The sequence below is a fragment of the Mytilus galloprovincialis genome, chromosome 1 (assembly GCF_965363235.1).
Source record: "Mytilus galloprovincialis chromosome 1, xbMytGall1.hap1.1, whole genome shotgun sequence".
Classification (NCBI taxonomy): domain Eukaryota; kingdom Metazoa; phylum Mollusca; class Bivalvia; order Mytilida; family Mytilidae; genus Mytilus; species Mytilus galloprovincialis.
In genome coordinates, this window is record NC_134838.1 from 55,703,007 (window position 1) to 55,729,441 (window position 26,435).

General features: G+C 32.6%; 1 protein-coding gene across 1 annotated transcript in view; it reads left to right on the forward strand.

The window, feature by feature from the left end:
- LOC143079167 (uncharacterized) overlaps nucleotides 1-26,435 on the forward strand; it is a 75,756-nt gene that overhangs the window by 5,223 nt on the left and 44,098 nt on the right. Inside the window, exons 2-8 of the mRNA XM_076254398.1 lie at nucleotides 4,022-5,781; nucleotides 7,735-7,821; nucleotides 12,025-12,174; nucleotides 18,143-18,274; nucleotides 19,668-19,802; nucleotides 21,700-21,946; nucleotides 24,715-24,858. Coding sequence (XP_076110513.1) covers nucleotides 4,022-5,781; nucleotides 7,735-7,821; nucleotides 12,025-12,174; nucleotides 18,143-18,274; nucleotides 19,668-19,802; nucleotides 21,700-21,946; nucleotides 24,715-24,858 — 2,655 coding nt within the window. The remainder of the gene's footprint in view (nucleotides 1-4,021; nucleotides 5,782-7,734; nucleotides 7,822-12,024; nucleotides 12,175-18,142; nucleotides 18,275-19,667; nucleotides 19,803-21,699; nucleotides 21,947-24,714; nucleotides 24,859-26,435) is intronic.

Below are 26,435 nucleotides of genomic sequence, written 5' to 3' on the forward strand. Positions count from 1 at the left end.
AAAAGTTTGAAGAAGAAATCTTTAATTGATTTGTAAAATCTTGACATTTGTTTTGTGTAAAAAAACCCATGTAATGTCAAAAATTTGATCACAATCCAAATTCAGAGCTGTATCACGCTTGAATGTTTTGTCCATACTTGCCCCAACTGTTCAGGATTCGACCTCTGCGGTCGTATAAAGCTGCGCCCTGCGGAGCACCTGGTTGATTATTGGCCCAGTTTTCAAGTTGGTCCAAATCGGGTCCAAATTAAACTTTGTTTGATTTCATCAAAAATTGAATAATTGGGGTTCTTTGATATGCCAAATCTTACTGTGCATGTAGATTCTTAATTTTTATACCCCCGCTTTAAAAAAGGGGGGGTATACTGTTTTACCTCTGTCTGTCAGTCCGTCCGTCAGTCCGTCCATCAGTCCGTCCGTCAGTCAGTCCGTCCCATGAAACTTTCGTCACATTTTTCTCAGGAACTACACATCCACCCTTTCTGTAATTTGGTATCAACATTTATATATGTCAGCCATACCGTGTGATGCGTTTTCAGATTCATCACTTGACAACTTCCTGTTTACCGAACACTTGTCTGATTTTACACATGATAGCCAAGTTGAAAATTTTCGTCACATTTTTCTCGGGAACTACAATACAAGGATTTCTGAAATTTGGTTTCAGGATTTATATAAGTCAGCTATACCGTGTGATGCGTTTTCAGATTCATCACTCGACAACTTCCTGTTTACCGAACACTTGCATATCTTTACACTATTAATATTATCCACTTGCGGCGGGGGTATCATCAGTGAGCAGTAGCTCGCAGTTTCACTTGTTAGTCCCGTTTTCAAATTGGTCTACATTAAAGTCCAAAGGGTCCAAAATTAAACTAAGTTTGATTTTAACAAAAATTGAATTCTTGAGCTTTTTTGATATGCTGAATCTAAACATGTACTTAGATTTTTGATTATGGGCCCAGTTTTCAAGTTGGTTCAAATCAGGATCCAAAATTATTATATTAAGTATTGTGCAATAGCAAGAAATTTTCAATTACACAGTATTCAGCAATAGCAAGAAATCTTCAATTGCACAGTATTGTGCAATAGCAAGAAATTTTCAATTGCACAGTATTGCGCAATAGCAAGAAATGTTCAATTGCACAGTATTGTGCAATAGCAAATATTTTCAATTGCACAGTGTTGCGCAATAGCAAGAAATATCTAATTGCACAATATTGTGCAATAGCAAGAAATTTTCAATTGATTGGAGTTATCTTTCTTTGTCCAGAATAGAAGTTGAATCAACTTAAATCATTGTTTTATACAATATACAATGTATATTCACTTTTACTACCAACTGATAAATTAAAACAATCTCTACCATTCAGTGACAACAAGCACCTTTTGTTACATTTTAATATTTTATGATGTATTTAAATGAGTAGTTATTTGTTTCAAACTCCATTAGAAATTTGAATTAAAATCAGTTTTGGAAAAAGGGAAAGGGGGATGTGAAAAAAAAATGGGGGGGGGGGGTTAAATTTTTCTCATTTCAGATTTCATAAATAAAAAGAAAATTTCTTCAAACATTTTTTTGAGAGGATTAATATTCAACAGCATAGTGAATTGCTCAAAGGAAAAAAAAGTATTTTAAGTTCATTATTAGACCACATTCATTCTGTGTCAGAAACCTATGCTGTGTCAACTATTTAATCACAATCCAAATTTAGAGCTGAATCCAGCTTGAATGTTGTGTCCATACTTGCCCCAACCGTTCAGGGTTCAACCTCTGCGGTCGTATAAAACTGCGCCCTGCGGAGCATCTGGTTTTGAATAGAATCAAGATTGAAAAAAAATATTATTACTATTGAATAAACACAAAATCACTTGCCTTTATTTCTCAATAAATCAACTTCAAGTCAAGAATGCTTTCACCAACTTACAAGAAATTGTGGTGAATTGTTTATATCTATTCCCATGAGCTCCTTTTCGATTTTTATAAATTTGAGTTTTTACGTTTCCAAGTTACAGGGTTTTATTAAAAAAAAGAGGGTGATTTTCCAGTTTTTCAGACAAAAACTCAAAAATGCTTTCAACAGTTCTTATAGAACTTTGGTGAATTGTTTTAATTTATTGATGTAAGCTACCTTTAGAATTTTATAAATTTTTCATTTTACATAAATTTCTGAGGTTATGGGGTTTTATTCATTAAAAAAGGGGGAATTTTCCCAGTTTTTGGACAATAATTCAAAAATGCAGTCAGCATTTCTCATGAAACTTGGGTGAATTGTTTATATCTATTGATGTAAGCTCCCTTTTGATTTTCATAAATTTCTAATATGACATTGAGAATTAATTGAACTTTATTTGTTTATAGTCTGACAACAGAATTACTAAGTTTTGCACAATAGCACAGTGTATTGTACAACAGCACAGTGTTTTGCACAACAGCAAGAAATCTTTAATTGAATTTATATATAACCAATTTCAAGTTCTTTCATGTCTTTAACTACATTTATTCAGAAACCTATAATACATGTCAAATATTTAGTGTTGTCAACGGTTAACCGGTTAACCGTTCGAACGATCGAATACCGAATACCAAAAAAGCTAACCGGTTAACCGGACTTTTTTCAATTTAAATAGATTTCATATAAATTTGTATTGAAATCATTAAATAGTTGTGTTTGTCTTTAAAAAATGTTGTCGCGGTAATTAAATTGACGGATCATTTGTCCAGTATACAGATTAATATTGTTAATCCAAAAATATAAAATTAATCAAAACTTGTCTCTCAGCTCGGGGCAAGATCTTAAAGAAACATAATTAGTTCCATGTTTTTTTTTTAACAGTAATTTTTAATCAGTAATACGCTTAAATTTTACGATTTACTTCATTATTTCACTTTTGATCTTATATTATGTAGACCTGCATCTGAATGTGCGTCGTGCAAGTCTTTGTCATAACTAAATGCTAAAAACTGTAAACCAACGTGAATGTAATCAATGTATACTTGATGGTATGAATATCAGGATTAATTAATTTTAATTGAAACACCTCAAATTATTTTTGGAGACAACAAGACAAAAAGGAAGAATCATCGGTTTCAGACATATTCAATTCTACGAGATCAAGACGTTTTTTTTTTATTATTTTTCAATTTGAAGTTAGTACAAACGCCATAATTGATACCGTGTATTTGATTATTAAAAGTCAAACTTCGACAGAAATCTTCACAGACAAGTCTTATAAAACCAAAGGCCAAACTTCCATTCATCGTATTATATAAACGTACATGTATGACTTGGATGGAATGTAGTGACATTGACACTCATACCACATCTTCTTACATCGATGTGTAGGGTACTTTTGATAAGGCCTTCAAACATTAACTTAAACTATCGGTTAAACGGTTAATCGGTCGAACGATTATACGAGTAACCGGTTAGGCAAAAGTGTACGATTTGACAACACTACGAATATTCAATTACAATCCAAATTCAGACCTGTATCAAGCTTGAATATTGTGTCCATTTTTGCCCGTACGGTTCAGGGTTGGACCTCTGCAGGAGTATCCAGCTGCGCTGAGCGAAGCAGTTTATTTAAGTTTTTGCCTTGGATAAATCAAATTTGTTGCAATGGGGGAATATTGGAACTCTGTGTTTTTATTGAACTGTTGCATCACCGTCCAAGGTAAGGGGTTGGGCATCTGCTAACGGGTTTAACCCCACCACATTCTATGTGTGCAAGTCCAAAGTCAGGAGCCTGGAGCTGTAATTCAGTGGTTGTCATTTGAATTCTTTTACATCTGTCATTTCATGGCATTTTATAGCTTGCTATCAAGTCAAGGTTTTGCTCATTATTAAAGTACCTATAGTTTCTTACTTTTATGTCATATTTTGTCTGTGATTGCATGTAGTTTTATTGTCATTCATATTAATTCTTCTTATATTAATGTTGACAAGCATTAATTTGTCAAACAAATTTGACAAATTAACTATTTATAAAACTAAATAAATGTGTTTTCTATTTGTAGGAAAAGTGCAGAAGTCTGCAAGCAACTCAGTATATATTGATAGCTTGGTTGATAAACCTTGCTCTTCAAACTCTTCTATTCAGAGCGATGTTAATAGCAAAAAAGATGAAGGTGATTCTTCTAAGGACACACCAAGGAACATAATTGGCTACAACAAATATACAGGAGATCCTATATATGAGGACTTTAAACAAGAGACCTATGAAGTTGAAGGGCCAAGTAATAGTGATTCATCTAGTATCAATAAATATACAGGAAAGCTTGTATACAATGGATCTAATACAACAAGTATTACAAATAATGTTCCGGAATACAATCCAACTCCTATTGCAGAGTTGAAGAAAAGCAATTTGGACAAAACTTCAGAGATAGAACAATCTCAAATCGAAAATTTGAACCAGTATGATCCAGAAAAAAACTTTTCTACACATCAAGTAACTGCATCACATTCACTGCCTTCAGCTCCAAAGAGAATATTAAGTTATGAGCCAACAAATATTCGTCCAGCAAAGCTTTCACGTAAAACTAGTTATGAATTTGATATATCAAAATTTAGTAGTGGAAGTGAAGAAAGTGAAAATGAAAAGGATAAAATTGAAGAGCAGTATTCACCTACAGAGAGCAGTTCATATCAAGGAAATTGTGACAAAGATATACTTTCTGAACAAAAATTAACTGCTCCAGTCAGTGAAAATGTAAAAGATGACCTTCTATCTGTTGATACTAATGTGATGAAAGATGTTAAATACTTCGAAAATCTTTTATTGAGTAATCCAGAGGAATCCTCATTTGATGATTTACAGAAGAGTAGAACAATATGTTTAAACAAAGAGGAAGGAAATGTTGACAAAAATATAACAACACCAGAAAAAAAAGAGAAAAAAAGTGGAAATAAGTCACTAACAGAGTTAAAACAGACTAAAAAAAATTCTGATAGCAGTATTCATAAAAAATCAGATAGTTCCCATAAATGTGATAAAGATACTGGAAAACATTATTTATCAAAGTCTCATAAAAGTAGGTCTAGTTCTCAGAAATCTCACAGCTCTCAAAAGTCTTCTAAAGGAGAAAAATCTTCTGATCAAAAACTAAAATCTAAAACAGCTGATAAAAGTGAGGAATCAGACAAGAAACCTAGTTCTAACAGGAGTTCTAGTAAGAATAAATCAGAATCTAAACACACCACAGAACAGCTAAATTCAAATAGGAAAGTTAGTGGTCATAGTCATGATAGTGGTGAAAAAAGTAAAGATTCAAAGTCAAAAGTGAAGAACCATTCTAGTAAGTCTCATAAGGATCATCATTCTAATAAATCTCATAAAGATAACAAATCTTGCAAACATTCTCTAGCAAGTTCGCATGACAAGTCTAAAAAATCTGACGAGAATCACTCTGGAAAAAATTCACATCGAAAAATAACATTGGATGTACAACAGCAGAAGTTAGCCAATAATAGCAAGGAGCCAAGTATTAAAAGAAAAAGTGATGAACAGAAATCCAAATATAGTTCAACAGGAAGTAAGAAATCTGAGGTTCCATGTAAAGTAACTGCACAAAGAACATCAACAGACAGTCAACAAATTGTTGATATTAATGTTGATTTGTTTGGTGAAGACAGCGATAAAGAAATCCTTGATGATTCTGATTTAGAGCACCACCCATTGATACATGCAGAAGACTTGTCAGATGATGATACATATGATGAATGCTTACAAATATTTAAAGCATCAGAACATTCAAACACAAAGCGTAACTTAAAGGTAGTATTGAATCTTTATCTTATACATGTTATCATTCAATTCTCATTCATTGAAGTACAGTAAACTAAGCAGTTAAAAACTAACACTCACTAATTGTAGAGCCTGCAACATGTTTTAGCAGAAGTTAGACATAAGGATCCTACATTCTCATGACTCTGGCAACACTGTTGGTGTCAACATAGATATTTTCAGTTTGTGGTAAAAGGCCATCTGACCAAAAGCTTTTACAATAATCTTTAATACTGAAACTGCTGGTCAAAATTTAACCAAACATTGCCACAATCACCTATCTAGTTTTAAAACATGTCCAATTCTCTGCCTGCCAACCAAGGCATTTTTGCATAGAACATATGGGTAAAATGCAAATTTATCAATTATTAAGAAAACTGTTGTAAATAAAAAAAATTGTCATGTTAAGAATGTTGAGATCTATCCATTGACAATGTAGTTAGTTCTTCCATCCCCCCGTCTGGCAAATAAGTTTTTCACACATTTTCTTCTTACTTGAAGATATTGCTTTGATAATTGGTATATAGTCTTAGGCCAAATAAAAAAGTATGTGTGGTTCCAGTTACATCTGAAAAAAAGTTAGGGTAGGTAGGTAGGGATTTTTTTTTATTTTATGTTTTTTTTTTACATTGAGTCTATGGGAGCAACATTCTGACTTTAACAGTGCTTAATGAAAAATGACAATAAAATCTTTAGAGTAGGCTATTTCTAAGCCGAAAAAGTAGGGACGGTAGGGTTACTGGAACCATACATATATTTTTATTTGGCCTTATCATGTCAAGTAAAAGATCAAGTTAGAATTTTGTTCTTGTCTGTTGATATTGTGTAGAATTATGGTCCATGCCGGCCCCCTACTATGTCTTCAATGGTACTAACATACATGACATACATGACATTGATTTTGTTCATAAATTAAAACATAATTTGTTTATAACTATATAGCCATACATGATTTGTATGGCTATATAGTTATAAACACTAGCTGTCAATACTTACATTCTGTCATTAATGATTAAACAAGGTCATCTGTTTATGACGTATTTATACTAAATATATTGGATGTGCATTGATTGAAATTTTAGTATGGAAACAGTGAAATAACATAAATATTGAACTCCAACTTGTCCAACGTAAATTCTAAAAAAAAAGTCCTTAATATAACAAAATTGAAAAATCAAAAGCTCAAACACATCTAAGGAATGGAAAACAACTGTCATATTCCTGCCTTGGTACAGGCATTTCCTAGTGTTGAAAATGGAAGATTATACTTGGTTTTGTAGCTTGTTTAACCTCTTTAAAAACATAGTTTATTTATTACTTGGAATTGAGTTTGAACTTTGAACTAGACCCATTGGTGGTCTTCAGCTGTTGTCTGCTCTTTGGTCGAGTTGTTGTCTATTTGACACATTCCCCATTTCCATTCTCAATTTTATTTAGTAAACTTAAATTGTTATTATACAAAGAAATAGGCACACTGCTCTTATGGGCATTAATATTTTGTTTTCAATAAATTTCTTACACCTTGTGTACATGTAATAATGGGCAATGAAAATCTGTAAAAATTTGTTCAATTGATCATGTTGATGGAAATAAAGTTTGAAAGTAGTGGCATCCAATGCAACATATATATGAAAGAAGACTCAAAGTGATAACTTACTATTATTTATTATACAACTCAAACACAATCAAACTTCAGTTACAGAATGATTATAATCCTAAAAGAACCTTAATAAATCATGTGCAGATAACTTACTCATGTGTGGTACATAGAACGTTGTCAAAGTAACAATTACTAGTAAAATAACAGTTTAACGGTTTTGAATTACTAGCGGATGTATTCATTTATATAATATTAATTATAACTGTCACTACACAGCTGAATGCCTTGTTAAAAAAAATTAAAGAATACTTAATTTTGTTATCATTGTTTACTTTTTATTATAGAAAACACCTCCTGAGACAACAAAGAATGAAGAACCTATGATAATTTCAAGTAAAAAAAGAGTAGCTCATAGTACAAACTCAAAAGAGGTAATCTATTAATATATATCAATAGAATTTGATGCTGCAATTATTAAGGTGATAGTTCAGGGCTTGTACTTCTAATGATGAATTCCTTGATAGTGGGTTGCTGATTACAAGCTAAGGAAGCAAGGATTCCAAATTGTAAACATGGTAAGGCCATAAAAAAGATATGTTTGTTTGCCCTAGCCCTACCTTCCCAAAAAATAACTGCCTACTCAAAATCATTTATTGTGTTGATGTGAAAATGTTTTTTTTTAATCAGATAGGCATGGAGACTAAAAAACATTTGACTTTTTACTTTCTCTTTGTCAAAAAAAAAGAAGAAAATGCTTACCTACTCTCTGTTACAACCTTTAGGTAGGGTTTGGACAAACCAAAATATTTTTAAGTGTGGCCTATCCACATGGTAACCAATGGTAAAGTTGAGGTAATTTCTTCAAATATTTTAATGACATTATCATGATTATCGTGATTAGTTTGGCTGTTGTGGAGTTTTCTGAGGAAGTGTTTTAGGGACTGCTGTTTGTTTTCAACCATATTGTTTTCTAATTTTGATACTGTAAATTCAGAAAATATTGCGATTTTTGGAGAATGGACTTGAATTGTGAGATTAATCATTGCAACATCAGGAAAAGCTGCCTACAGATATATGCATCAGATATCAGAATATGAGTTCTTATTATTGCGATACTCACCAAGTTGCATTATTCACATTGATAAAAACCCCATTATAATTTCTGAATTTACAGTATTTGATTGCTCCTTTTTTACTTGGTGTCCACCATCATGACCATTGTATGTTGTTTGTCGTCTGTAAACTTTTAATAAATATTCTCTTTTGAAAATTCTTGGCCAATTGGAACCAAACTTGACCATAATCATCACTGAGGTACATTTATCTATAGAAAAGTGTGTCATGATCTCTTGTACTAACCAACTTGGTCTCTAATGCAATAGGACATCTAAGGTCAAATGGCTTAAATGCAAATATTGTCTAATTTATTGAAAACTGTTTTCATGGTTATAGATGTAGAAATTCAATTTTGTTGGAAACTAGAAAATTGAGTGCATTGTACATGTATTAAATGTATGCAAACAATAACCTGATACCAGATGAGTTCTGCAGACTCCTTGGAGACTCTAGTTCTGTTGTCTGTTGGTAAGAAATATGATTCTTTAATATTATGTGAATAATTTTGTTTTCAAGTTATCATTTGCAATGAAAGTTATTGCCATATGTATTTCCTGCAGTTCATGAAAGCACAACAGTTTTTGATTTTTTTAATTGTTGACCTTTGCATCGTATGTGAACTATTCTTCAAATGCTTTGGTTGTGTATGTATTGCTCAGTCTTTAGTTTTTTCTGTTGTGATTTGTAGGCTGTTGTTTGCCATGGCATTGTTGGTTAATTTTCGAATTATGAGTTGTTATGTCCCTTTGGTATCTTTTACCTTTTTTAGCTCACCTGGCCCGAAGGGCCAAGTGAGCTTTTCTCATCACTTGGCGTCCGTCCTCCGTCTAGAGAACCACTGAATGGAATGAAACCAAACATGGCATGAATGTTCCTTATGAGGTGCTGACCAAGTGTTGTTACTTTGTAGCCGATCCATCATCCAAGATGGCCACCAGCGGGGGACTTAGTTTAACATAGGACCCTATGGGAAATGCATACAAATGACTTCTTCTAGAGAACCACTTAATGGAATGAAACCAAACATGGCATGAATGTTCCTTATGAAGTGCTGACCAAGTGTTGTTACTTTATAGCCGATCCATCATCCAAGATGGCCGCCAGCGAGGGACTTAGTTTAACATAGGACCCTATAGGAAATTCATACAAATGACTTCTTTTAGAGAACCGCTGAATGGAAATAAACCAAACATGGCATAAATGTTCCTTATGAGGTGCTGACCAAGTGTTGTTACTTTGTTGCCGATCCATAATCCAAGATGGCCGCCAGCGGGGGGACTTAGTTTAACATAGGACCCTACGGGAAATGCATACAAATGACATCTTTTAGAGAACCAGTGAATGGAATGAAACCAAACATGGCATGAATGTTCCTTATGAGGTGCTGACCAAGTGTTGTTACTTTGTAGCCGATCCATCATCCAAGATGGCCGCCAGCGGGGAACTTAGTTTAACATAGGACCCTATGGGAAATGCATACAAATGACATCTTCTAGAGAATCACAGAATGGAATGAAATCAAATATAGTATGAATAGTCCTTTCCTTATGAGGTGCTGGCCAAGTATTGTTACTTTGTAGCCAAATGGAAAAATTGCTGAATTTTTCGTCTACGTTTTCTAACTTAAGGATGTACTTGAGTGAGGTTTTGGAATTTGTGTCAGATGTTTGGACTACTTGGTGTTTGTCCATACAATACTAGTCAAATATTTTGCCCCATAACACCCATTTATCTTTTCATATATATATATATATATATATATATAAGACTTATTAGCTCATAAAAGGTCATTTAACAAAATTTAAGCAGATTCTTGATTTTCTTTCTTTTAATTTGAGACCAAAATAATACTAATGCAAATATAAGGTAAAAGCTTGAGTCAGCCTATTCCTGCCATATTTCATAAGTCAAATATCTCGAAAAGGAGCTCCATGACCTATCAATAATTTTAGCTTATTTTGATCATTAACTTATACTCTTCCAGTTTATAGTTTCAATTTAAAATACTTGATTTATTTAATTTCAACTTAGATCACCTAAGTGCATCCTTAAGTTTGCATTTACCAAATGTTATGAAACTAAAACACAATGCTTATTACTTCAAAACTCAGATCAAGTACAAATTTGGGTAGTGTGTCTTTTACCATTCTTCAGTTATGTCTGTTTATAAATTTATATGATATGCAAGAAGCAGGCATGGGGTAATCGTAATCAGTAATCTTAATCAGCTGTAATCAATAACATTTTGCAGGATAATCCTATGTAATCAGTAATCATGCCATTTCTGATTACAAGTAATCATAATAAAATCGATTACATTGCAAAAAACAGGTGTAATCATGATTACTTTTAGATTACTTTATGACTACATTCATATGATTACTGGCTGATTACAAATCTTGTATATGTCTCATCCCCTATTTATTTATTTTTAATTTTCCTGCACTTACCAGTTCAATTTGATTCATTGATTGTTGTTTGCTTACATCCAGAAGCTCATGTTGATAATTATTTATTATGATTTAGTTGTGTTTTTTAAAAAAGAAAGTTTATCTGCAAGGCCTTAAAGAGTGATGTTTCTAATTTGTTTGGAAATGATGGCTTTCAGACCATCTTATGACCTTAACTTCTAAAATTCAAGTACCAAGACTCTCACAGTAACCATTATAGTGTTTCTGATTATCTAATCACTTGCTTTACAAACTTATAATCTCTTATTCATGTTATTCTACAATAATTCTTTCTCACTTTCACCAAATCCCTAAAAAGTGATACTTGAGTATGCTGTTTGGTAGGTTAGGTGTTGCTAGGTCAATAATATTTGGTATGCATCAGAAATTGTCTCATTTCCTAGGAGAATTTTAGCCAGCCCCTCATTCATGATCTTTTGAAGAAAACACACTTTTGAGTTTGAAAAGTTTTTGGTTTGTTGTTTCAAATTGCAGGAATTATCCATCAGGTTAAGAAAGTTTACTTAGAACTAAGAACTTTAAACTGTTGTTGGGATTCAGATAAAAAGAAGTCTTTGCAGATAATTTGGATTTTTTTTCATTTGTCATTCAAGATTTTTGTGACTTTTAACATCAGATTTAAGGCAATTTGTCAAAACATCACATGCTAAAATCATTTTGTGCTGATGCAGCATAAGAAATTTCAAATTAATTTGTCACCATATTGCTTACTAACTACTGTATGCTTTAGTTAGATTAATTTTCTCTAACCTTCATACTATTTAGTGGCGGATCCAGAACTTTTCCTAAGGGGGCCCCGCTGACTGACCTAAGGGGGGCCTGCTCCAGTCATGCTTCAATGATTCCCTATATAATCAACCAAATTTTTCCCACGAAAGTGGGCCCCCCCCCTGGATCCACCTATGCTATTATTCTAAAGGAAATACCCTTCTGATTTTTTATATTTTAGTTTGTCATTCTAGAGTAACTGGTCTTTGACTGTCAGACGAATTTTGATTTCATCCAGTAAGTAGGACAAAACAAACGAGGCTTATACTTTTTTTATAGGTCAAAAGAAAAATTCGGGAAAAGCCATACTCAAAGCTTTCCCCAGCACAAGTCATGCACAACAGATTTTTGGAGATGAGAAAGAAAGCATTAGAGGAGGCAGCTAAATTACATTCAGCATCAACTTCATCATCATCATCATCATCATTGGTAAGTACAGCCTATATGGTTAGTAACAAAAAAAATTTATATTTCTTTATTTGAATGTCAAAAGTCTTTTCTAGCTGGTTTTGGTTTCTTCTTAATTTGATTTACTGAAAAAATTTCAATTAATGCTTGGGCAGAAAGTGACTGATATAGTTTTTGTGCAATAACTAAAGAACTTTCCACCCTATGGTTTTTATCAACCGCAAAAATTGAAAATTTTTTGGTCGTTTATTGGTATCGCATTTGGGTCGTCGTCGTAGTCGGAAGAGTCAAAGACATTTGGTTTTCGCACTCTAACTTTAGTAAAAATAATTAGAAATCTATGAAATTTAAACACAAGGTTTATGACCTTAAAAGGAAGGTTGGGATTGGTTTTGGGTGTTTTGGTCCCAACAGCATGAACAGTTTAGGAATTAGGGTCCAAAAAGGGCTCAAATAAGCATTTGTCTTGGTTTTTGCACAATAACTTTGGTATAAGTATATAGAAATCTATGCAATTTTAACATAAGGTTTATGACCACAAAGGAAGGTTCGGATTGATTTTGGGAGTTTTGGTCCCAGCAGTCCAAAAGGGTGCAAAATTAAACTGTGTTTTTCATAAAAAAAATGCATTATTGGGGTTCTTTGATATGTCAAATCTAACCGTGTATTTAGATTCTTAATTTTTTGTCCTGTTTTCAAATTGGTCTACATTAAGGTCCAAAATGTCCAAAATTAAACTTAGTTTGATTTTAACAAAAATTGAATTCCTTGTTTTCAAAATTCCAACAGGGAACATACTTTTTGTCGAGCCTGCAACTTTTGTTGCAGAAAGCTCGACATAGGGATAGTGATCCGGCGGCTGCGGCGGCTACGGCGGCGACGGCGGCGGTGTTAGCTCACTTCTTAAAAGCTTTATATTTCAGAAGGTGGAAGACCTGGATCCTTCATACTTTGTATATAGATGCTTCATGTTATGAAGTTTCTGTCAGTCACATGTCCAATGTCCTTGACCTCATTTTCATGGTTCAGTGACCACTTGAAAAAAAAGTTCAAATTTTTTGTAATGTTGAACTCTTTCTTATTATAAGTAATAGGATAACTATATTTCATATGTGCGTACCTTGCAAGGTCCTCATGTCTGTCATTTCATGGATCAGTGATCAAGGTTAAGTTTTGGTGGTCAAGTCCATATCTCAGATACTATAAGCAATAGGGCTAGTATATTCTGTGTATGGAAGGACTGTAAGGTGTACATGTCCAACTGGCAGGTGTCATCTGACCTTGACCTCATTTTCATGGTTCAGTGGTTATAGTTAAATTTTTGTGTTTTGGTTTGTTTTTCTCATACTATATGCAATAGGTCTACTATATTTGTTGTATGGAATGATGGTAAGGTGTTCATGTCTAGCGGGCAGATGTCATCTGACCTTGACCTCATTTTCATGGTTCAGTGGTCAAAGTTAAGTTTTTGAGTTTTGGTCTTTTTATCTAATACTGTATGCCATAGGTCAACTATATTTGGTGTATGGAAATATTTTATGATCTTTATGTCAGTCGCGCAGGTTTTATTTGACGGTGACCTCATTTTCACGGTTCATTGCACAGTGTTAAGTTTTTGTGTTTGGTCTATTTTTCTTAAAATATAAGTAATGGGTCAACTATATATGTTGTATAGAAGCATTGTTAGCTGTACATGTCTGCCTGGCATGGTTCATCTGACCTTGACCTCATTTTCAAGGTTCATTGGTCTTTGTTTAGTTATCTTGGTTAATGTTAAGTTTATGAGACAGTTGTAATAAAACTAAGCTTTATACTTAGGACTATCAACATAATATCAAGGATTAGTATAGAAGGCGAGACATTTCAGCGTGTGCACTCTTGTTATAATTGAATTCTTGGGTTTCTTTGATATGCTGAATCTAAACATGTACTTAGATTTTTGATTATTGGCCCAGTTTTCAAGTTGGTCCAAATCGGGGTCCAAAATTAAACTATGTTTGATTTCAACAAAAATTGAATATATGGGGTTCTTCAATAGGTTGAATCTAACCATGTATTTAGATTTTTAATATTTGGGCCCGGTTATCAAATTGGTCCACATTGAGGTATAAAGGGTCTAAAATTGAACATTATTTGATTTCATCAAAAATTGAATTCTTGGGGTTCTATGATATGCTGAATCTAACCATGTATTTAAATTTTGGATATTGGTACATAATAGGTAAATGTCCAATTTAAAATTTTTATGGTTTTAAGTTTAATATCTTAGACCACATTCATTCCGTGTCAGAAACCTATGTTGTGTCAACTATTTATTCACAATCCAAATTCAGAGCTGTATCAAGCTTAAATGTTGTGTCCATACTTGCCCCAACTGTTCAAGGTTTGACCTCTGCGGTCATATAAAGCTACGCCCTGGAGCATCTGGTTTTATTGTCGAGCCTGCAACTTTTGTTGCAGAAAGCTCGACATATGGATAGTGATCCGGCGGCGGTGGCGGCGGCGGCGGCGGCGGCGGCGGCGATGTTAGCTAACTTCTTAAAAGCTTTATATTTTAGAAGGTGGAAGACTTGGATGCTTCATACTTTGTATATAGATGTCTCATGTTACGAAGTTTCCGTCAGTCAAATGTCCAATGTCCTTGACCTCATTTTCATGGTTCAGTGACCACTTGAAAAAAAAGTTCAGATTTTTTGTAATGTTGAATTCTCTCTTATTATAAGTAATAGGATAACTATATTTGATATGTGCGTACCTTGCAAGGTCCTCATGTCTGTCAGACAGTTTTCACTTGACCTCGACCTCATTTCATGGATCAGTGAACAAGGTTAAGTTTTGGTGGTCAAGTCCATATCTCAGATACTATAAGCAATAGGGCTAGTATATTCTGTGTATGGAAGGACTGTAAGGTGTACATGTCCAACTGGCAGGTGTCATCTGACCTTGACCTCATTTTCATGGTTCAGTGGTTATAGTTAAATTTTTATACGACCGCAAATTTTGAAAAAATTTTCGTCGTATATTGCTATCACGTTGGCGTCGGCGTCGTCGTCGTCGTCGTCGTCGTCGTCGTCGTCGTCGTCGTCGTCGTCGTCCGGCGTCCGAATACTTTTAGTTTTCGCACTCTAACTTTAGTAAAAGTGAATAGAAATCTATGAAATTTTAACACAAGGTTTATGACCATAAAAGGAAGGTTGGTATTGATTTTGGGAGTTTTGGTCCCAACATTTTAGGAATAAGGGGCCAGAAAGGGCCCAAATAAGCATTTTCTTGGTTTTCGCACCATAACTTTAGTTTAAGTTAATAGAAATCTATGAAATTTTGACACAAGGTTTATGACCACAAAAGAAAGATTGGGATTGATTTTGGGAGTTTTGGTTTCAATAGTTTAGGAATAAGGGGCCAATAAAGGGCCCAAATAAGCATTTTTCTTGGTTTTTGCACAATAACCTTAGGTTAAGTAAATGGAAATCTATGAAATTTAAACACAATGTTTATGACCACAAAAGGAAGGTTGGTATTGATTTTGGGAGTTTAGGACCCAACAGATTAGGAATTAGGGGCCAAAAAGGGACCCAAATAAGCATTTTTCTTGGTTTTCGCACTATAATGTTAGTATAAGTAAATACAAATCTATGAAATTTAAACACAAGGCTTATGACCATAAAAGGAAGGTTGGTATTGATTTTGGGAGTTTTGGTCCCAACAGTTTAGGAAAAAGGGGCCCAAAGGGTCCAAAATTAAACTTTGTTTGATTTCATCAAAATTGAATAATTGGGGTTCTTTGATATGCCGAATCTAACTGTATATGTAGATTCTCAACTTTTGGTCCCGTTTTCAAATTGGTCTACATTAAGGTCCAAAGGGTCCAAAATTAAACTTAGTTTGATTTTGACAAAAAATGAATCGGTTGGGTTCTTTGATATGTTGAATCTAAAAATGTACTTAGATTCTTGATTATTGAAGTTTTTTTGGTCCAGTTTTCAAATTGGTCTACATTAAGGTCCAAAGGGTCCAAAATTAAACTTTGTTTGATTTCATCAAAAATTGAATCCTTGGGGTTCTTTGATATGCCAAATCTAACTGTGTATGTAGATTCTTCATTTTTGGTCCTGTTTTCAAATTTCAAATTCTACATTAAAGTCCAAAGGGTCCAAAATTAAACTAAGTTTGATTTTAACAAAAATTGAATTCTTGGGCCTCTTTGATATGCTGAATCTAAACATGTACTTAGATTTTTGATTATGGGCCCAGTTTTCAAGTTGGTCCAAATCAGGATCTAAAATTATTATATTAAGTATTGTGCAATAGCAAGTCTTTTCAATTGCACTCTATTGTGCAATGGCAAGAAATATCTAATTGCACAATATTGTGAAATAGCAAATTTTTTTTTAATTAGAGTTATCTTTCTTTGTCCAGAATAGTAAGCAAGAAATATCCTATTTGTGCAATAGCAAGATTTTTTTTTTAATTGGAGTTATCTTTCTTTGTCCAGAATCAACTTAAATCTTTGTTATATACAATATACAATGTATATACACTTTTTACTACCAACTGATAAATTTAAATAATCTTTACCATTCAGTGATAACAAGCAGTTTTTTTACATCTTAATATTTTATGATGTATTTAAATGAGTAGTTATTGTTGCAAACTCCATTAGAAATTTGAATTGATATCAGTTTTGAAAAAGGGAAACGGGGATGTGAAAAAAAAGGGGGGGGGGGGTTTAAATTTTTCTCATTTCAGATTTCATAAATAAAAAGAAAATTTCTTCAAACATTTTTTTGAGAGGATTAATATTCAACAGCATAGTGATTTGCTCAAAGGCAAAAAAAACCTTTTAAGTTCATTAGACCACATTCATTCTGTGTCAGAAACCTATGCTGTGTCAACTATTTAATTTTAGATTTAAAAAGTTTGAAGAAGAAATCTTTAATTGATTTGTAAAATCTTGGCATTTGTTTTGTGTAAAAAAAAACCATGTAATGTCAAAAATTTGATCACAATCCAAATTCAGAGCTGTATCATGCTTGAATGTTTTGTCCATACTTGCCCCAACTGTTCAGGGTTCAACCTCTGCGGTCGTATAAAGCTGCGCCCTGCGGAGCACCTGGTTGTGTTTTGGTCTGTTTTTCTCATACTATATGCAATAGGTCTACTATATTTGTTGTATGGAATGATTGTCAGGTGTACATGTCTAGCGGGCAGATGTCATGTGACCTTGACCTCATTTTCATGGTTCAGTGGTCAAAGTTAAGTTTTTGAGTTTTGGTCTTTTTTTCTAATACTATATGCCATAGGTCAACTATATTTGGTGTATGGAAATATTTTATGATCTTTATGTCAGTCGCGCAGGTTTTATTTGACGGTGACCTCATTTTCACGGTTCATTGCACAGTGTTAAGTTTTTGTGTTTGGTCTATTTTTCTTAAATTATAAGTAATAGGTCAACTATATATATGTTGTATAGAAGCATTGTTAGCTGTACATGTCTGCCTGGCATGGTTCATCTGACCTTGACCTCATTTTCAAGGTTCATTGGTCTTTGTTTAGTTAACTTGGTTAATGTTAAGTTTATGTGACAGTTGTAATAAAGCTTAGCTTTATACTTAGGACTATCAACATAATATCAATAATTAGTATAGAAGGCGAGACATTTTAGCGTGTGCACTCTTGTGTGAAACTTGAGCCTGTTTTCACAAATACATTATTTTGCATTTAACCCTTTCTTGTCCACGTTGCGCCGATTTAATTTCATGATTTTCTAATAAACTTGATATATCTTAATAAGGAAATATCCTAGATTTACGACATATTTGCGTTATTTTCTACTCACCAAACTCACAAAAATAAATCGCTCTTGAAAATTAGTTGATTTACATTAATTTGTAGCATGATATTCACAGACAGTCTGTGAGTTTAGTGGAATGTTATGTATTGGTCATCATCATCATCAATTATAACAATCACAGCCACTACATTTCAGCATCAACCAACTCTGTCACACAACAAATCTAAGGGGGATCACATACAACAGTCCAGTTCAAGTAATTCAAGAATAACAGTGGTGTCTACTGCATCAAAGACCAAGAAACGCCAAGCTAGAATTCCAGATGTGGTATTATTTATTTTTAACCCTTATACCATAAATCATTACGTCTCATTTAATTTTATGTTCATGCACTTAGAATTATTTAAACAATACGCTTGATTCCAATCCTTATGTTTCCATCAAAGTGTAAGGTTTCAGTTGATGTTATTTGACCTCATTTGTGTATTTTTAGTTATTTGACCTCATTTTTGCTTTTTTTGTTGAAGTTATTTGACTTCATTTGTGCTTTTGTTGGGCATAAAATCTACGTCAGTATGTTGAGCAAAGGGATGAATACTTGAATGTTGATAATATCTTTATGACTGTGATAAAATTTAAGTATTTCTTTGAATAGGGTAGAACTATGAACATAAGTATAAAGATGAGTGCTTGAAAAATATCAAGCAGGCATAATAACTTTGTCACTTCAAATATGCAGGGATCCAGTTAGTCCTTAAATCATTTGAATGACTTTACATTTAGGGCATAGAAAAAGATTTTTTCTGGTTCTACAAAATGTATTTGAAGGGCTTAAAGCTAAATTGAGTCTTTATAAAGGTTCTCTTATCAATTTTATTTGTTATAGTTTAAAGTGTTACTAAACATGATGTATTGGCATCTATACTTATGGTTTTAAACACATGTTTATACTTTATTTTAAATTGCACAAGGTAATCCTATCCTCAGACTACTTAATGATTTTTTTAACTAAAACTGTTTGAGGTATACTTATTGATATTTTTGTCTAGGTTCACAAATTTCTGTTAATACAATGCAATTGAAAATAAAATTTATCAAAAATGCTGTTTCAATGAGATTTTATTCATGTACATGTAACAAATAATACTCCAATTGAATGTTTGAGTTGTTATGATAAATACATCAGGTGTCCAACAACTAACTTATATAATGTGAAGACTATTAAAAGTCAACACTTGATGAAATACTACAATAATTTAATGATATAGACATGTTACTGTGCCTATAGTCATTAGGATAAAAGAATACAGAAAATCTCACTTAAAATTGAATGGCTTATAAAGATAATTCAAATTAAAGCCATTCAACATAATAACAAAAAACACAAACATTTTTATCTTTGTCTCTATTTTTACCCTTAAGGTTTATTGTACTCCAGACAAGAAAATGGCTGTCTGTCCATCAGTCCATTAGTCCATCTGTTAAAACTATCTTACAACAGAATCAACTTATGAACACATTTACTCCTCTAATACAATTTGACAGAAAACTCTCACACGTGGTAGGATTGTTTGCCACCATGTCGTGATATTTGTTAATTTTATCGCTCGTTAAAGCTCAGCTATGGTATTGCAATCTTGTTCACATGTTCCCTTTTAATTTAGCGAATCTTAAAGAAAACATAACATTATTTTTATATATGTTTTTTTTTTATATTTAGTCAAATTTAGCACGACCACAAATACCTGCTGAATTTGGAAGTAAAGTCCCATCAAACATCAGACAAAGATATTTGAATTTGATCATTGATGAATGCCTCAAGTTGTGTGATAGTGAAGAAGAGGCTTTTAAAAGGGTATGTAAATAAGAGACCAGATGCATTCATCTTTGCTAACTTTAAGATTGTTTTTGTTATTGTTGAATATTTGATGATATGAAGACTATATATGTATATATGTATGCTCGTTGTTGAAGGTAGTATAGTTGTTTATTTCTGTGTCATTTTGGTCGCTGTTGAGAGTTATCTCATTGGCAATCATACCACATCTTCTTTGTTATGCCCCACTTACGATAGTAGAGGGGCATTATGTTTTCTGGTCTGTGCGTGCGTTCCTCTGTCTGTTCGTTTGTTCGTCTGTTCGTCCATCTGTCCTGCTCCAGGTTAAAGTTTTTGGTAAAGGTAGTTTTTGATGAAGTTGAAGTCCAATCATCTTGAAACTTAGTACACATGTTCCTTTTGATATGATCTTTCTGATTTTAATGCCAAATTAGATTTTTGACCCCAATTTCATGATCCACTGAACATAGAAAATGATAGTGCGAGTTTCAGGTTAAAGTTTTTGGTCAAGGTAGTTTTTGATGAAGTTGAAGTCCAATCAACTTGAAACTTAGTACACATGTTCCTTTTGATATGATCTTTCTGATTTTAATGCCAAATTAGATTTTTGACCCCAATTTCATGATCCACTGAACATAGAAAATGATAGTGTGAGTTTCAGGTTAAAGTTTTTGGTCAAGGTAGTTTTTGATGAAGTTGAAGTCCAATCAACTTGAAACTTAGTACACATGTTCCTTATGATACGATCTTTCTAATTTTCATGCCAAATTAGATATTTGACCCCAATTTCATGGTCCACTGAACATAGAAAATGATAGTGTGAGTTTCAGGTTAAAGTTTTTGGTCAAGGTAGTTTTTGATGAAGTTGGGCATCCGTATGCTTTGGAGACATTCTTGTTTATGATGAAAACTAACCTAACTACATAGGGTTAGCCATGCACACATGACTAAGGGGAGTTAGTTAGTTTGTACAGGAATGATAGTGAAAGTTAAATTAACCCTATTTAGTTGGGTTAGTTTTCATCATACATTTCCAATCAATTTTTCAGAATTCAAAATTATTCTAGATTCAAATAATTCCTTGTTAAAACTAGATCTCATATTAAGACAAATGGCAGAAATCATAAGAAGACTCATTTTAAGAATTTTAATAAATTAATAAATACATTAAATCACAAAAAAGTAATCAGCAGGGCAATTTCTACTAAAAAGTCACTTTTTTAACCCTCTTTTGTGTTAAGATCAAAAGCGAAAGAAGATAGAGAGAAACTCAACCTACTAAATGGCAAGCAATACAAATTCATCTAGACAAAAAATTCTGTCATGAATTCTATTCTTGTCTATAATGTTGTAGAGTGTACTTTGTTAAATACTAAGACCAAAGTTAGTGGCACAGGTTCTTTAAAGCCTCTAGTTTTTTTACTGACCGACCTTTCATATAAAAAATCTGTGAACCAAAAAATAAAAAAACATGAACTGAGTTTTTTGGTTTTTTTTAAACACTATCAGAAATAGGAAATAACATTGAGCAAGCAAGATCTTTTTTATACTTGAAACATTGTCTAAATTTGATAATGCAAAAACACCCTGTAATACACATGATACATGTAATTTTTAAAAATGTGTGTGTGTGTGTGTGTGAGTGAAACCTCAGTGGCCTAGTGGTCTAAGTTGTTGAACTTCTGTATCTCTAGCCTGTCAACATTGAGGTTGTTTGTTTGAATCAAGCACATTGTAGGTGTGTCTGACTCAATTTCTTTTTAATTGACTAGGATTGTCAGTTTTTTTTACCTCAGGTTGTGGTTCATTCTTGAATATATATAATTAATTGATTTCAATTATATGTTCAGGATGATATATATAACCCTGTTCAATCAACACATCTTTACATATTATTTAAGTACTTGTGTTTTAGGGCCAAGAAGAAGAAATGGTAGTATACAAAAGAAGTAACACAAAGACCATATATTTGAATGTTGCAATTAATGCTATTAAAAGACTGAGAAATGAAATAACAGAAAGTTTACCAACAACTTCAAAACAGCCTAGAATGAATGCAATGAAGTTATCACATGAAGCTATACTTGGAGGGAAAAATGCAATGAAGACATCTTATACAGTGAAAAGATCTGGAACTATGTCTAAATTAGAAAATTTCAAGGGTAAAGAAGAATGTTATATTAAAACAGTAGATTTTTTTAATTCTGAGAAGCAACATCAAATTTTTGTATACAGCCTGTGAAACAGGTATTCTGAATCTGACTTTTACTCCAATCAAGGATGGACATATTTTGATAATGATGTAATTTTGTTCTCCTCCATGAACATGGATGACATTCAGTAATGCTTACCAAGTACAAAGTACAAAATGTTAGGTTACATACATTCTGGCAACCTTTTGATTTTTAGATTGACATTTTAGCATTTCATAGTTGTTGGTCTTTAAATGTCAAAAACTAGATAATTTTCTTTAAAAGTCTCATAAAATCATGAGCATGTTTTTTTTACTAATTCTTATGAAATTCTAACACTGTTATGTCTTAACTATACCTTTTGATTTTGTTGATTTTAAAAAAAATAGCCATTTTAGAGTTTTGTATTTTGATTGTCAAAAAATCGTTTTTCATCTGTTTAGGAATTATCAATATTAATAAAGTTGGCTGACATTAAATGACATGAATATTTTAAAGAATGCCACAAGTACAAAAATGCTCCTGCCAGAGTATTGGTTAAGTATTAGATACTTCCATCCTTACTTATTAGTCACCTACTGACAAAGTTGAAGGGGACGTTAGGTTTGCACTCCCTCTGTTTTAAATAATCAGTTTTCCACTATTTTTTTCTTCATGCATTAAGATATTGATTTGTAAATTGGTATATAGTTTTATCATGACAAGTTACAAGTTGGTTCTAGTCTGATGGTTTTGTGCAATGTTATGGTCCTTGGACTTAGAAAGTTCCCTTGATTAATCAGTTTTCTGCACTATTAGGACCTTTTTATCGACGTACACAATGTTTTGTTTGTGTGTTTAAACTGTATATCTTGCTTTTTTTGTTAAAAGAACAATAATTCCATACCTTTAAACACCTGCATATCCCTTTTTACTTGATAAAAATAGAAGATAAGGGGTTTTCAAATATTAATTCATTATGTATAGTTCAAGATAAAGTGATCAGCCATCATACATAGTTGGCAAAAAGAATCTCTGATTAAGCTACATTGTCAACTTTGGTACCACTACTGAACATGGTTGTAATAGAAAGTGTTAAATTGATAGAGTTGTAGTCTTGCTCGTTGGTAGCTGTCTCCATAAGTTTGGTCAAGTAATTAGGGCAACCATAGTCAGCTTTGCATGAAGTGAAGTAAGCATGGTCTTGACCCTTGGTACTGGATCTGCACCATTTGAAATAAGATCTCCAGGCAGAGTTGAATTTGGCTAGAAACTTGGTCTTTTATTTACTGCTGGGGTATTTGGTGATGAAATACTGTTTGCATTTTGTCAAATTCTAATATTTTAGAATAGTCCAAGACAACTATACTTATTTAGGTATTTCATTGGCTTGAATAGAAAACAAGCCATAAATATCATATTTGAGTTGATTTCATTTGTCTTTCAGGTTCAGTAAATGTTCCATGTTTTCAACAATTCAACAGCATCAGATAAATCGTTGTTCATACAACTTGTACAATTAGTCAATTTAATCTGTTGTCAGTATTTCACTTTTAATCAACCAGGCTTGTGTCTTAAACTAGCTAGTTGATCACCAGGTTATTGCCTATTATCTTTAATTTATTGTTGTATATATACAGTTTAATCCTAAACACCTCAGACTGATTTTACCTATTTTACGACCTCATTTTACCTTTGACACCACAGGAAACTTCCAATTTTCTCAGACTTTTCCCATATCAATTTCGAGTTTCTCAGACTTTTTCTCTGTCCCTATCAATTTGGTAAACAAAAATTTGCACTGAAAATTTTACGAGGTTGACATTTTCAAAAAGCGGAAGATTTCAAATTTTACCGGGATCGACGGATGAGGGTCTGAAAAGCGGTAGAATCTCCCGCCGGACTCCCGCCGAAAGAATCACATGTATGGTATTTAGACATGCTTGTTGTAGATTGATATGTGTGTGTATTGCATTGGTTGCAATGAATTACATTGATTGATTTCCCAGTAAAATAAAAACAGATAATTTCACATGTGAAACAACTTGGTTATTCCACTCTTCTGACGTCATACAACAAAAGGCTTTGTCATGACGTCGGATCAAAACAAATTATAAAATATAAAAAAGATATAGTTCCTTACATTTTCTACTTTAATTTAAGAAAAAAAGCTGTAGGGGCAATACAAAAACTCAGAATTGTAAGCAGTTCCTGCTCCACTTACAGTGACATCATTGCTCATGCAAGACAAAATGTGGTGGTAAGGTGAATTTGGTAATTATAGTTATCAAAGGTACCAGGATTATAATTTAGTACGCCAGACGCGCGTTTCGTCTACATAAGACTCATCAGTGACGCTCATATCGAAAATGTTATCAAGCCAAAAAGGTACAAAGTTGAAGAGCATTGAGGATCAAAATTTCAAAAAGTTGTGCCAAATTTTTACACTAAACAAGAAAAAAATAAAAGGATTGTGGCTTAGACATGTGGAACATATCCATAAAAAATATATATATCAAATATCAGAATAGATAGAGAAAATTGATTTGCATTTCCTTATCATTGCATACTCCTCTGTAAATGACAATACATTATAATATACATGTATAACCAGTTCTTACCTGTATTTTAAATCATTGTTTCTATTTTATTCATACAGTCATTATCTGCTCAAATTAAACTAATTTTTCAAGGGCAAATGTTTGTTTCACTTGTCTCAAACAAGTCTAGTCAGTTTTTTTGTTTATTTATCTTTCTAGGTGCTGAACTATATAAACGACTGTCTAGGTACATTTTATCAGAAGATGAATTGAAAGAGAATGGATTTCCTATGGTTAATCCAGATAAACCATCACTAGCTATAATACACAATGAGAGAAGTTTATATAAGAAAAATGAAAGATGTAATTATATTTTAATACGACCGCAAACATTTTTGAGGGATTGTATAATGGTATGATGTTGTCGTAGTCTGCGTTGTCCGAAGACACATTGGTTTCTGGACAATAACTTTAGTTTAAGTAAATGGATCTCTATGAAATTTTTTGGGGATGATGGTCCCAACCGTTTAGGAATTAGGGGCTCAAAACAAGCATTTATCTAATTCCAGGACAATAACTTGTGTATAAGTATTTTAATGGCTCTGAAATTGTACCACAATGTTTATTACCACAGGTAGAAGGTTGGGATTTATTTTAAGGGTTATGAGGCAAACAGTGTAGGAATAAAGGGCCAAAAAGGGGCCAAAAACAAGCATTTTCTAGTTTCTGAACAATAACAAGGTTCCATACTACAAAGGAAAGGCTGGGATTGAGTTTCAGGGTTATTGCTTCACAGGGGTGTCAAAAGGTTGGGGGGGGGTTACAATTTTTTAAAGGGATTCATATTTTATTTTTTTTCAAAATTTTTCAAAATTTTGAATTTTTTACAGTGAGATGCTTATAGGTGTTACTGTAAAATTTTACCTATAGCTCAACCTGTTTTTAAAATTGTCAACACAATAGGGACATTTAAATTGACCAGTTGGTATTGTTAGATTTAAAATCTACCTTGATGCTACCTGTAAAGATTTTTATTCACCTAACCCAAAGTTTCAGCATGCTTTTTTCCTCAAGATTTTCTTACCTAGGATTATTCTATTAAAAATTGATAGGGAAGAAAATAGTTTTGGTTTTCATTGTTTTAAATCCCTGATATATATGATTTATCTATTTTTTACCTAAAATTCTAAATCAGTAAAAGATTAAAATAAATATGTATTAATTTGTTTGAAAATTTAAACTGTTTTTACACCAAAATGCTTCTTTAAAATTCCAACCCTTATACATAGTATTGTCCAGCTGCCAGTGAAACAAGAAATAGCTGCTCAGGTGTTTACAGTTTAAATTTTCAGAGGGATATGTTGTTCTTTTCTTCACATGACCCTTCAAGATTCTCATTTTGGATTATTATTTGCAATATTTTAAATCTTTTGGTGTCATTGTGTGTACAATATTGGATTTATTTTATTTGAATTCACTACTCAGACTTTTTATAGCAATTTTGCTTCTTAAAATGTGATGTGTTTCTTTCAAGATTTTATTGTCATGAAGGACATCAAGGAGGAAATAATTCATTCAAACTGTTTTGTGGGGCTTACATATGATGTTGTACATATAAAATTCAAAATAATTTTGGAGTATACCTTGATGTGTTTTTTATTTGAAATCTATTATAATATTAGTGGGAGTTTTGTGCATAAAATGCTGTGTTCACTAAAGGAAATTCAATTTTTCATACGATGGGATTTAGTTATGTTAAAGATTTAAAAATTTCAAAACTGGAATTCAAGTAGGAGATATAGTGTGTGTTCATCCAACATGTTTCTGTGGCTTTAAATGTGATTTTTGAAATATTCGTTATTAATTTTGGGATCTATTACAAATTTAAGATGATTCCCTATTTAAATGGGATCTTGGAAATGAAATAAAATGTTGAAGTA